The sequence below is a fragment of the Aedes aegypti genome, chromosome 3, assembly GCF_002204515.2.
Source record: "Aedes aegypti strain LVP_AGWG chromosome 3, AaegL5.0 Primary Assembly, whole genome shotgun sequence".
In the NCBI taxonomy this organism is placed as follows: Eukaryota; Metazoa; Arthropoda; class Insecta; order Diptera; family Culicidae; genus Aedes; species Aedes aegypti.
The window spans coordinates 382486847-382500564 of NC_035109.1; the positions used below are offsets into that span (position 1 = coordinate 382486847).

General features: G+C 35.4%; 1 protein-coding gene across 4 annotated transcripts in view; it reads left to right on the forward strand.

Annotated features, from left to right (window-relative positions):
• Window positions 1-13718, forward strand: part of LOC5566549 — a 139039-nt gene that overhangs the window by 113275 nt on the left and 12046 nt on the right. For 3 of the 4 annotated variants that reach the window (XM_021853152.1, XM_021853154.1, XM_021853153.1), the window contains one exon: window positions 4059-4411. The exons of the other annotated variant lie outside the window; for it this stretch is intronic. In XM_021853152.1, coding sequence (XP_021708844.1) covers window positions 4249-4411 — 163 coding nt within the window. In that variant the 5' untranslated portion in view covers window positions 4059-4248. The remainder of the gene's footprint in view (window positions 1-4058; window positions 4412-13718) is intronic. 4 annotated transcript variants of the gene reach the window in all.

Here is a 13718-nt window from a genome sequence, read left to right on the forward strand (position 1 = left end):
TTTTTCGAAACCACCCTCAGTTTACTTTATTAAACAGTATCATTTATTTGTCATAAATGGACAATGCTAAATTCGGAGCCATGCCGTGGGTACACCGATGCCAAATTTTATTTATTGCAGTTACAACAGTTACAGTTATGTAAAACGTAAGGGAATGATCGATTGTCATTGATTTAACATAATTTGAATTAGTGGACCGTTACGGAACACCAAAGTCGGTTCCGCCATGGTCCTGTTCGGCTCTATGACACTACCCCGAATGCCACTACCGCGAACGCCATTACCCCGAAAACCATTACCCCGAATGGGTCACTACCTCGAACGCCATTACCCCGAATGCATGCAATGCAATTTGAGATTTATTCTAGTTAGAGAGTGGGGAGATAATAGTACGATTCTGTATGAGTATTTAACGAGTTTGGCTCATCAATTTATTTTTTAAATATAAGAAGATATAAAAGCAGCTAGTTTTTCAGCAAATAAGTTTTATATACTAAGTTTTGTTTGGATTTGTCCTCTAATTTTGGTGAGATTCACACAACCACATTGCGATGCTTCGAAGAACAGTCTATTTCAAAAAGAAGGGTGAATTTATTTTGAAAAGGATAGCTAAAATTTGCACAAAATAAGGAAGTAGTAAAGTCTCTTATTGCACGTCGGTACTTACTTCACTTTACTCTTTTTTTAGGTGTCGGGCTACTAGCATTGAGATCTTCTTAAAGATTTTGTTTCGAAAACGATGGTAATTGAAGATCACCCTGAGATATTCGAGTGTTGTTCTATGGAACCCGCTTAAAGACCAACTTTATAGACAACCGTTCCGTTATAGTAAGAAAACGTTAATACACTTGTACATGTTAGAAACAAACGGCGGCCTCTGATTGTCGCTACAGTTAAAACTTTCGTTGGTTTGTGGCATCATTAATTTGAATTTCGATGAGATAACCACAAAAAAGTATTTCTTTTTATTCAAGACAGTGAAAAAATGATGATGGCAGAAAAAGGGGGTTGGCAAATCGACCTGTCTGTTTTAATACAAGAAGATAAAAGAATGAGAAAATTTGGATTGGATTGGAATTGTAGCAAGATTCATTTTAATGAATGCCTGCAGGATACATTCCTTTAAAAAATAGCTGTTCTATACGGAAATATTAGTGACTAGCTTATCCAACGAAAACTTGAAAGAACAGCATATTTAAGAAAGAAGGGCAAATTTCTGGTGAAATGTTTGCAGCTATGACGTGAATGATCATTGTAAAAATGTGATGCTATGGTACAACCTATATACATAAGAAAAGAAAATATTTGTTTAAAAACAAAATTGAAAAATGAATATCGCCAAGAAGTCCAAATACCGGTGATCACGCAGCTATTCAGCAAGGTATAGAGGCACATGTACAAGAATGGTAAATTGGCAAGGAAAGCTCTCAGTCCAAAGGCTTATTTTTTAAAAGCCTGTTCACAAATTTCGTATCACTGAAGGGGGCAAAACATGTTGTGGGTGGTTGTCCTCAAAATGTTACAGTCCACTCAAAATATGTAGAATTTCCATACAAAAAATGGTACAAGGGGGTGGGTAGGTGCCAAAAATGGAAATTCTTGGCGTTATGAATTTTTTGAATGAACCCTTGAACTGCGATAGTGCCCTCTGAGCAGATAAATAGGCATTGTCTCAGATAGAATTAGAAGAAGATAGTTGCCAACACGATATTTCGAAAGAATAGCTGGCATATAAAAGAAGGGAAAGTATATGATGAACATTTTACGACGAATTTCACGCGCCAATTATTACTAGTTTTCATTAGAGACGAAATTTTGCCCGTAAAACAAGATACTGCACTGTATCTCATACTATTCGGGGTAGTGGCGTTCGGGGTAATGGGATGGAGCCATCCTGTTCATGTACAAAACATACCGTCAAAATAAAGTACCCATATTCTTTTAATTGGGCAAATTGACAAATATGTCTGCTTCATAGCTATCATATGATATTTGTTCATAGAATCCAGCTAAATTTAGTACAAAATTTAAATTTTTCAAACCAAACATATTTTCCAAAACAATCTTGTCAAAATAAAGTTTTCCCAAGAGAGCAGCTTATTTTCTGAATGTTCTCAAAACCAAAAATTCGTTTATTTTTTTGAACATAAACCACATTAAAAAAGGAACTTCAAAGTTTGTGCCAAAAATATTAAGATTTAGACTAAATGATCATTCGTAAATAACTTTAGATGTGGCGCAAGCGACTGGAAGGCAAGCTTGACAGAAATTCTTCTGCTATGTTAAAATAAGGCGATATCGTGGTTGTTCTGAGGAGTAAAAATTTAGTTGAAAATTCTCCACACCACAATTCCTCCAACAATTCAAATGAGAGAACATCGAAATGCGAGGATTTTTTCTGGTACAGGTCGGACTCGATTATCCGGAGTATATTTTTTTTCACTACGAATAATCGAATCACTAAAGGAAAAATTAAAATCTGCGATAAAAGAATTTAAATATTACCGTTTTTGTTGTTTTATTTATATGACGCAGTGGCCTGGCCAAAAATTATCTCTGAAATATTAGGGGTCTTGAGAAGAAAAAAACAAATCTTGACCAGTATACACATAATCCCCATTTTCAAACCCCCTCGTCTTACCTATATGCAAAACTGTGAAACCATTCATATTGTATATTGCAATACCAAGTTATCGAAAATTTATGCATAAAAACTGGAAAACAAGAATATCAAAAACAAATTCCGGATAATCGAATTTCGGATAATCGAGTCACCGGATAATTGAGTCTCCGGATAATCGAGTCCGACCTGTACTGTTTATCTCTTGCTACTCATCTTTACTCACATTAAAGAAGAACTCTTGACCCCACTGAACAAAACGGGCCTCGCGGAGTTGTGTTTTCAATCGTTTTTGATGGAATTTTCTTCTGTTGTGTTTTTTGACGAGTGATATCAAACCTGTGGGAAGATAGGTTTACCAGAAGAATATACCAGAAAGGAAGACATTTTACTTTAGTGGTTTTTTTGAAAAAAGGAGGACATTTCAAAAAATTGCTATACCAGAACAAAAACTGTTAAAAAAATAAAGATAATGATTTTGAGAAAAGCATTGATAACACTGCGCAACACGTTTTTTTCTCAAGCACCAAAATGCCGCTATTTACTGCTGACTACATTACTACATTATCTAAGCACATCTAGTTTTTGAGATATTGTCTATTGAAAATGCAATATGTATTGCAATTTATTTGATGAATTTACCACATAATACAAACTTCATATGTATAACAATATTTATCAACATAGCTCATCGTTGCTCAAAAGATTTTTATGGTTTAAAAAAGTATTGTATTTTGTTATATTGAAGAAACGAATAATTTTGTATTGCACAATAAAAAAAATGGTTTAATCTAAATTAAATAGTGCAATTTCGACCAAATTACATCTGAAATGGAAATAAAAATCCTATTTTGTGTGCTTGGTGGATTAAAAATATTTTGATAAATTTTGCTTTAGATTAGATTTAATGAATACTCAACCGAATCCAAATCTTTTAACATGCTTTTGAAGCAATTTGAATTATTTTAAAAATAAAAGTTTTTTATTTGTCTTGATCGATTTCAAACAACTTTAAAACGGTCGTAGATCACTATGCTGATGGGTCTCATATGATGAATGAAAATAGGCATCATTCGAAAAAAAAGAATAGAAATAGGACAAGCTAAACATTATACCGCCTACATTATGCAAAATTAGTCATAATTATAATCACAACCATTTTTCCAACATTTAATCGCAAGAAAGTTAGTCTGGCAGACACAAAATTATAACCACACTTTTATTCGTTAACTGGGATGCAGAGTTTTATTGCATGTATAACAGTAAAAGATATTTTAGCATAGAAGGATTGAATGAAATGCGATCTGGCATTATTAATCATATGAACACTTGTAATATAATCGTTACATATGCACTAGCTTATAAGAGGTTAATACTAACTCCAACAAAAAAAAAAACCGTTTCGCTAAATCGATTTTCATCTCTACCCCTCGTTCAGTTTGTAGATCCCGCTCTATTGGCTATTGGCTATCGTAGTTTAGCTCATTTTGTACAGTTACAAATAAGTTTCAAGCCGCATTGGCGTAGTCAGTAGAACCTTCAGAAGCCTTCGAACATGTGCCCACCGTTCCGCGCGCAAAATTTATCGCTATGAGTAGAAGGAGCTTTGCTGCCAGTCTGGGATCAGAATGACGGATGTTGCATTCCCGATTGCATCGATTCCCACTACAGTTGCGACCAATCCAAACTCAAAAGCCATCCCCGCTGAAATAGGGGGTTCACAGCAAGGGCCGCCACCTCCACCACCGAGAACGGTGTCCTTCAATCGGGACGTGCATGTCAAAAGAATTGGTTTGTCCAAAATAAATTTCCTTACCGTTGTCCTTCGATGCTTGTTGCTTGTTCAATGTTCCGTTCGGTCCATATAATCACTTGTTTTGACGCTGCACGCTGCTAACCGATTAATGTACTTTAATTGATTCTCACATTGCAAACGAAAATGACTTCTCTCACCTCCGCACACTAACGGCGAATGTTCTAACATTGATCGTAATCCCGGGGCAACTAATCGATTCGAATAGCTAACCAATTACCTCCGAAGTGTTTGCGAATAGCGCTCGGGTGTAGCAAGAGGGGGCATTCGGGATTCAACTTTATATTCCTTTAGATCTCTTGAAAATTTTCAGTGAGTTCCTTCAATAAACACTTCAGGGATGTTTTCCAAAAATAGTTTCTGAGACTACCTCGAATTTCTCTAGCGAGTTCTCAAAACTACAATAAGGTATATTTTGGAGAATGCATTTGAGAACACTTCCAGCGGTTATATAATTAATTCCTCCAAGAATTTGGCTCATGATTACTTTCAAATTAGTCTATGGAATCCTGGATCTATGGATACATTTCTGTAATTAAAGTAAAGAGCGTAAATGTTTTTCTCTTCAAAAGAATTGCTCTCTGTACCGTATGTGCCGAAAGAAAGGAACCCAACCAACTTACCCCAGTGTCGTCCCATTGAGGATTTTCTAGCTCGCTTAGTGTCTTAGTGAACAAAAATAATTGGCAGACCAAGAATACGAAGCAGTTGACCAGCAATGATTGAACATAAGTCTGCACATTACCTTAAAAACTCCCCCAAATCAACGTGACTTTTTACGGCGACAGCGACAAACAATCGCCGATGTTTTACTGGATGCTTAGTTTGATAAGCGTGTCTAAGCCACAGCAACGCGATTTCACAGCGATTTTCGTGGCGTCAGTCTAGAAAGTTTCATATAAGAGTGCTTGCAGAGACTCAGTAACTCACGGCAATGGTTTGTCACTGTCGCTGAAAAAAAATGCGTTGGTTTGGGGAACCTTAACACTTCCGGCGTCCTCTTTTGAGGTGAGGCTATTTGCTAAGATTATGTATTGATCAAAGGGAAGTAGATAATCAGCTCTAGTATGTACTGCAACGTATACCTAAGAATTATCATTTTTATTAGCTTCTAACGAGTCGATTCATGGAGCGTTGATAGACGTGTGTATGCTCTTGTCTTTCATAGTGTGATCCCAGTTTGTGGCTATTTTATTCTGGGCAAATGTTTTCATAACATCTCTTATCAAATGTTTTTCATAAGAATTCAAACTGTTAAATAAATCTTTTTTGATACCAAAATTTCTTGTGAATGCGGCCCTACAGTTGATGTTAAAGGGTACAAACTTTAGTGGAATTGAATTGTATAAAGATTAGACCCGAAAAAAAATGCGACGCTTTTTTTGAGTGTAAACTTTTATTTCGTGGGTAAAAATGAATGAAATTTAATAAATAATAATTGTTTAGAGTGTTATGTTTAAGTGTGTAAAATTTTACCGCGATCTGTCTAGTAGTTTTCATGATGCATTCGAAACAAGAAGAGCTATGACAGCAAATCTTGGGCGCGATGACCGATAATCCTGGTCAGTCGCACAGATAGATCGGCAAAAGGCTTGGAATGGTGAACATTCCACCGTGTCCCGCGTTGTAAAGATGTTCCAAGAAGCTTAGACGGTCGAGCGGTGCGCTGAAAGCGGCCGAAAACCGAAAACGGAATTACCAGAGAAGGCGCGGAAGATAAGGCAGTACTTTAAGAATAACTCGAACCTTTCCACCCGAGACGTGGCCAAAAAGGTCAATTCATCGAAGTGGTTCATCGAGCAGACTATGAAGAGGGCTGGGCTACGCCAAACCGGAATGACAAGCAAAACACGATGGCCAAATTGCTTGCGCGGAAGCAGTACCATGAGGAGCTGATCAAGCCAGGCTGTCTCGTCATGGACGACGAGACACACATCAAGGCCAACATCAAACAAATCCCCGGCCTCGAGTTTTTGTCGGTACGTCCCACATGGAGGTCCCGGAAAATAAAAATGGACAAATCCACGAAGAAGTAGCCGTTCGTTACAACCAGCACCATAAACGGGCAGATTTTTCGAGAGGAATGCTTGCAGAAGCGCTTGCTGCCCTTTCTTCGCTCTCACCGTGGTCCCACGCTATTCTGGTCGGATCTCTTTTCGTGCCATTACGCCAAGCCTGTAATGGATTAGTACGAAGCGAAGAGCGTTAATGTGGTCCCGAAGGAGGCGAACCCGCCAAATACACCAGAACTTCGTCCGGTCCAAAAATGTATGGCGATAATGAAAAAGAAGTTACAGAAAAGCGGTAAAACATTCAAAACCGATGAAGCTTTGAGCTTGAGCTTGAGCATGATTGGCCGCCCGTGGATGCTACTCCAGTATAGCCAGATCAGCTGCACTTACACAAGGAACCAACCGAATGACTGCTTGGGACTAACAGACACCCTCAGTGTATAAGTGCTGGTGATCTTCTATTTTTAGGCAACAATGGCGCCTGCCACGTCAGAATGCTGACCAATGTGGGGAAGGGGGAGGAATTGATGATGCATTATACTGGCTCCCACGTAGACCGTATATACCACTGCATCTAAGCCAGTACATGCGGGAGTGTATGGATTGCAGGAAAGGTATGGCAGAGAGGTTTGCTTTTGTGGTTAGCAGACTGCCTATGCATCAGGCGTAAGTAAAGGTGTGCGTTAGGGAATCGGCTTATTGTCCGTCTCCGGTTAGCGTTTGCTATGTGTGATAGATTAAGAATTGAATAGAATACAAGATAGAAACAAGTGAAAGGATATACAACTACAAAGTACGAGGAAAGGGACGGGCCTGGGATTGAACCCATGACCTTCTGCTTATGGAGCAGAAGCGGTAGCCATTAGCCCACCAATTCCGTCTCATTCGATGAAGCTCAGAAGAAAAACTGGGAGAAATTGTGTAAGAAAGATTTTTGACATTTTCATACAGATGTGATTTTAGTGCTCGAGGGATCCGATTTCGGGGTGAATTTGATCACTCATCAAATCGATTATTGTTAGTTTTGAAAACAACTTTACATACTTAATTTGGGCTTCCTGAATCCAAATATGCTTGGGAAATTTTTAACAATGCAAAATTTATGGAAATAAATTTAAATATGCAATTAAATTTCAAGAATATCACAGAAAACGCCCAAATGTAGGCAATTTCTGAAGGAATTTTATTATATCTATCTAATATTCAATTATTTCAACAAAATGATCCAATTCGTACGAACTTTGATAACAAAATCTGTTTTGGGAACATATTCCAAGCATCGTTACAAACTTTCAGCTTGACACCATGTCCAAATCCACGTTAAAAACTAGAAGTTTCAAGATACCACACCGAAAGCGATTATGGGAAATTATTTTTTTTCATAGAAATAAACATTATTTAACACAAACAAGTTCACAACATACCTACAATTCGACAATAGTTGAGTCACACGACGTTCATTCGCCAAAAAATACCTGAATGATTCAAGCGGGCTTAAAAATTCGATGTCCCGTTATAAAATAAAACATGAAATTTGAATGTGCATATAATCAAGGTAAAATGTCTATAAAATAGAAGTACCGTAATCCGGGGTAACATTGATCATTTTTTTTGAATGTTTCTTAAACATCTGATTGGAAAATGCATGTGTTGTTAATTTTATATTTTTAAAACAAGTACTGGCACCAATTGCTCGTGTCTATGTACTGTATTTTGTTTTCTGAAAGTTTAAAGCATGTTTAATAAAATGTTTTAAGTGATTTTATTATTTAGCTGATATGGGGTAACATTGATCACCCATGAAAACATCGTTCGGTAATATTGAAAAGATCATTACTTACTAAAATCATTGTTCCTGAAGCCGAATATGAAGGCCAAACTCTTACAAGTCATTTACTTTTTGAGATATTTTAAAATTAAAAACACCTTGGATTGTGGAATACGCCTAAAGGTAGGCAATTTCCTATGGAAATTTTGCACGCTTCATAGTAATTTGTGAATTATGCTATTTTGAATATATATATGAAAGTTTTGACAACGGAATCGTTTTCGGCGATGTCATTTTTAGTAGCAACCGCTTTTCTTTTGCTCATATCGTTTTCAGAACTCATGTGAGACATGATTGTTTGATGGTGTTATGTATAATCATGAAAATCATTGTTTCCAAAAGTTGACAAATTTACGCATGAACACAATTTAATTTTCGCAAAAATATTATTGTTTATTAGCTCATTAATAGAAGAAAGAGAATCACCATTCATGCATTGAAAATATTTCATCAATAAATGTTGATTCGAGCTTTTTACGAAGAGGGTCATTGCGATCAATTTTACCCCGCTGATCAATGTTACCCCGGATTACGGTACATAAAATCGAGGGTCCACAAAATCGAGGAATACCTGTTCTATATTAATATTCGCGTGGCAATGTTATGAATTAATATTTGTTCTAGTTGTTACATGTGCTTGTCTGTGTTGCCAGATTTGTTCAGGTTAATTTTTTGGACATTTTGTCTGATAAATCTTTTGAGATTTTTGGTGAGGAAATTCCTCACCGAATCCCAGGAAAATTCGGCAGAACATAACACATCCAAGGATTTATGGAATCATTAGTCCATAAATAGCTTTGAAAACACCTAAAACAGTTCATTTAAGATTTCCTTCATGGATTCTGTAAGAACTAACAACGGTTATCACCTCAGTTATTTCGCTAAGTCTCCTAAATCATTGAAGTTGTTTTAAAATTTATTTTAAGATTTTTTCCAATTACAGCTTAAGAAATTTCTTTTAAAATGCTTACAGAAATTTCCTCCGAAGCTTTTCTCTATAACATTAGGCATACTTCCAAATATTCTAACTAGAACTTTAGAGATTTCAACATGAAGAAGCTTTCGAAAGCTTTCGAAGAAATTGCTTCAGGATTACCTTCTAGCGTTACTCCAGAATTCTTAACAGCAATTCCGGAAGGAAAATAGTCTCAAGTCAGAATAATGAATAAACTTACTTTATTGATCCTACGTGTTTCGCAGACGAAATTCCACATGTTCCGCTCCTATCCAACTAGATTTTTCACTTTTAGAACGTTTAATTTCCGGATGTACGAAACGACGAAGGTAAGACTTTCAACTTTCGCAACCTAACCATTACTTTCGCCGCCCCGCTGTATAGAGAGACAAAGTGACTTAACCACTAATCAAAACAAAACACTACTTCAGTCGATTTTACTTTGGTAGAAAAACGTCGAAAGTAACTGTATGAAACGGCTTATCATTTTGTTATAATTATTTTTGTTGAAAATAATAGAAACTACCTAGTTTTTGAACGCGATCTGATTGTATGCAAAATTTGAGCGATGTACACGGCGCAAAAATGTTAAAAAGGTGATTCATTAAAATTGTTGAGATCTTATGGAGAAACACATGCAGGAACTCTTGGATGTAATGACTCAATTAATTATTGCAAGGATCAGAAAAAATTATTGCTGGACGCTGGAAATATATTCGATAGTCGTATAAACGTCTTTCAGAAAATGCCAGCTAAAATGACATTTATTTTCATTTACACCAAAGGTTTTTTACACACGGTTTATTTTTGCACGGTTTTTTGACGCGCTTTTTTACAAAACAATATGTAGAACATATAGTGATTCATATGGTCATAAAACGTCGAAAAACACGAAGTCGTTTTTTACTTATTTTTTTCGAAATACACCTCCATGATTCGATGTTCCATGACTCGATATCATGGAGCCATACTTAAAAACAAAATTTCTCTCTTTCATTTTTTTAAATTAAATTAAAAAAATGTCTTGAAAACTTACATTTGTTTTTGAACAACCCTCTTAAACTCTTCGGAAAATGACTAAAATCCTGTAGAAGCTATTCCTTGGTAGATGTTGATGAAATCTTTCTAAGAGATTTCTTACAGGAACTATACGAACTTATTACAACAAGGAACTCTGGATGATCGGTTGTCTAACTGGCTGAAGCTGTGGCGTAGCTAAGGTCTTCGGGGCCCAGTGCGGAGTTAAATTCGGAGACTCTTCAAAATGAGGATATGTGCCAATTGACCAGTCAATTAAACGAAACAATAATACACTATCAGTCAACATTAGTATTTGGGATAGAAATAATGGACCTTGCGTTCATCTATTGTTGAAGTCGTTGCTATAGTCAAGAAATGAGATGAAATTACTGTATATTTAAATGTAGTCCACATTCTGGTCGATGAAATAAATAAATAAATAAATAAATAATTTTTATTTGGAAATTAAAATGCCAATCAATGAAGAACAATATGCCGATACGACCAAATGGTCCAAATGGACTGAAAGCGACTAAGTGTCTAGAAAAGGAACATTAGAGACCTGATGCCTGAAAAATTAAACCAAAATCAGACTGAATAGGCATCACATTTCGATAAGGATCCCTCAAGTAATCCGGCCAGACTACTCTCAAAGCGTCATTCTTAAGCTTTTCATGGGGTTTAATGATTTTCTTCACAATTTTCATCAGAATGTAATTTTTTTATTTCTTTAAAACTTTCTTTAACTATTAGGCAATCATTTTTTTCATGATTACATTGAACAATTCCTTTATAGACTTCCCAAGGAATTCCATAAGAATTTGCTTTCGAGGTACCGTAAAACGGGGTAACTTTGATAGTTTTTTCGAAGAAAACTTGAATATTTATGCATGCTGTTTCAAAGAATAATACTTTATATTTTTAAAACAAGTACTGGCATCCTAGCTATAGATTGCAGTCGATAGATTTCCAAAAGATTTATTATGAATGGATATATAATTTTTCATATAATCGAAAGTTGGTTTTCTGTTTTGGGGTAACTTTGATAATGGAGTATGAATCGAACAAAATTGAATGAATAACGAACATTTGTAGGGCATTGCATACCTCTAGGCGTTGAACGTTATATGGAATTTTCTGACTTAGATTACAAAAATGATCCCAGTTTGTGAAAATGCTATTCGCTAAGAGATTTGAGACCGTATTCAAGTTCTATGATAACTAGGCTGTCAAAGATAAGTGGCCAACTATTCAAAACTACATCAAATAGTGATCGTAGAACAGATTGTTTGTAAGCGTTTCGAAAATGCAAAAATTGTGTCGATTTTTAATATTCGTATAAAAAGCCTCAAATGCACTTGATTCCAATGAAAATAGCTTTGACATGAAGTGTCATACTAATAATCTTTACTTTTGCATTTGTTTTGCTTAACTGATTAACAGAAACTTCGTTATTTCGTTTAATATGTTGTGGGTCTCGCACTATCAAAGTTACCCGCATTATCAAAGTTACCTCGTTTTACGGTACCTTGAAAAACTTAACCAGATCATTTTTTAACTAACAGATATTTGTTCTTCCAATGATTCTCTCAGAAAATTTCCCAAAAAAGTCCTTGAAGAATTGCTACAAGATTTCTCCAAGAATTTGTTCAAGAAGGTGCTAATAATTTTTTTGGAAGGAATTCCTGTAAGAACACAGATATATTTCTAAACGAAATAGTAAAGATATCACTGATGAAATACATGATGAATTCCTACAAAGAGAAAACATTCATAAATCTCCGGATCTCTTCTGGACTCTTTAGAAAGTTTTGGATGAGTCTTCAGAGAAACTAATAAAGAAATAATTGGAAAATTACCCAACCAAAATTTGCTAGAGGAAACCTGTGGTTTTTTTTTCAAACATATTTATTATGTAATTCTTGGAAAAATTTTGTGGAATAATACCAGGAAGAATTTATGGAGCAATTCATGGGATAATTATTGGGGTAGTTTTTAAAGGATTGGTTCTGAAAACGGCTGGAAATGTTTCTGGAAAATTTCTATGAGAGATTCATGAAGAATTATTGTATGATTTCTCGAAATATTTTTACACGAATTACACCAATGGTATAATGAACCTTTTTATTCTCCTGGAAACATTTCCGTAGAAATATTTTGAGGAAACCCAATGCACACTGGTCCAGGAAGCTAATTTAGGCGGATATGAGGTTTTCGTCTTGAATTATTGATTTTAGAGCCATAGTTACTTCAGAACTTTCAGTACTATAAATGAATAAAAATAAAAATTGCAGTGATCGCAAGAGCTCAGCCTTCGGAAATCGTTGGCAAACAAAATCAATTAAACTTTGAAATTTTTGTTCTCGTATTAGACGAGCAGCTAAATCACGACGTGTCACTTCCATGCTGATAACTGACTAAGATAAGCTTTTCAATGGTTACTATGATATGTCGTTTTTAACAGATAATAGTAGAATCAATGCGAAGAAAGAAATACATTCTAAGGGCTTTTGCTATTATTCGTATTTGAAGTGTTGACACCTAGAGCACGTGTTTCTTTTGGTCTGATGTGCTTAGGTAACCATGACTTTTGTGTGTTGAATATGTATGAATACTCAACAAATATGGATTTATCTCATATAGTCTAGTAGTAAAATCGATTTTCAACGAGATAGAAAAATATCATCTTCAATACAAGGCATACAAATTAGTAAATTTTGAGATGAAAATCCCAAATAACAAGACAACTATAAAAAATAGAACTAAGGTATGTTCAGCAAAGTTGTAGCAAATATTAAGTATAAAAACTTTGTAGAACATAGTAGGCCAATGAAACTATAAAATAAAAGGCTTAAGAAAAAAAAACGATTTTTTATCAACAATACATAATTATCTCGCTCCATAAGCAAAACCGAGAAAAACTTTGTTCGGCAAAGTTGTTGGTACGATCATTTGCTACAACGTTACATTTTTCAACATACCAACTTACGATTCGTTCAAATAAAAAAAAAGTTGTCGTATACGTCACTCTTGTGATCACCGCAATTTTTATTTTTATTCATACACTTTGTAGTACTGAAAGTTCTGAACATATTCGCAGAAGCAACTATGGCTCTAAAATCGATAGTTCAAGACGAAACCTCATGTCCGCCTACATTTGCTTCCTGGACCAGTGTGCAATGTTATACCAGGAAAAATCGTTACAACAATTTCTGAGAATTTTTTGTTGTTGTAATTCCGTTGTTGGACAGCTAAAAGATTTTCTGGAGCAAATTTTCAAGGAATTTCTTATAGCATTTCTTAAGAAATCATTTAATAAATTTCAAAACTAATTCCTATGAGATTTGGTAGAGGAATCGATATAAAAAAAACCTTGAGTTCCCCCTGGAGAGTCTTTGTTCGTATTCCTGAATGTGAAAACCTTTGAACCTATGGAGTTGTCGCGTATTAATCCCTAAAGTATCTAGAAT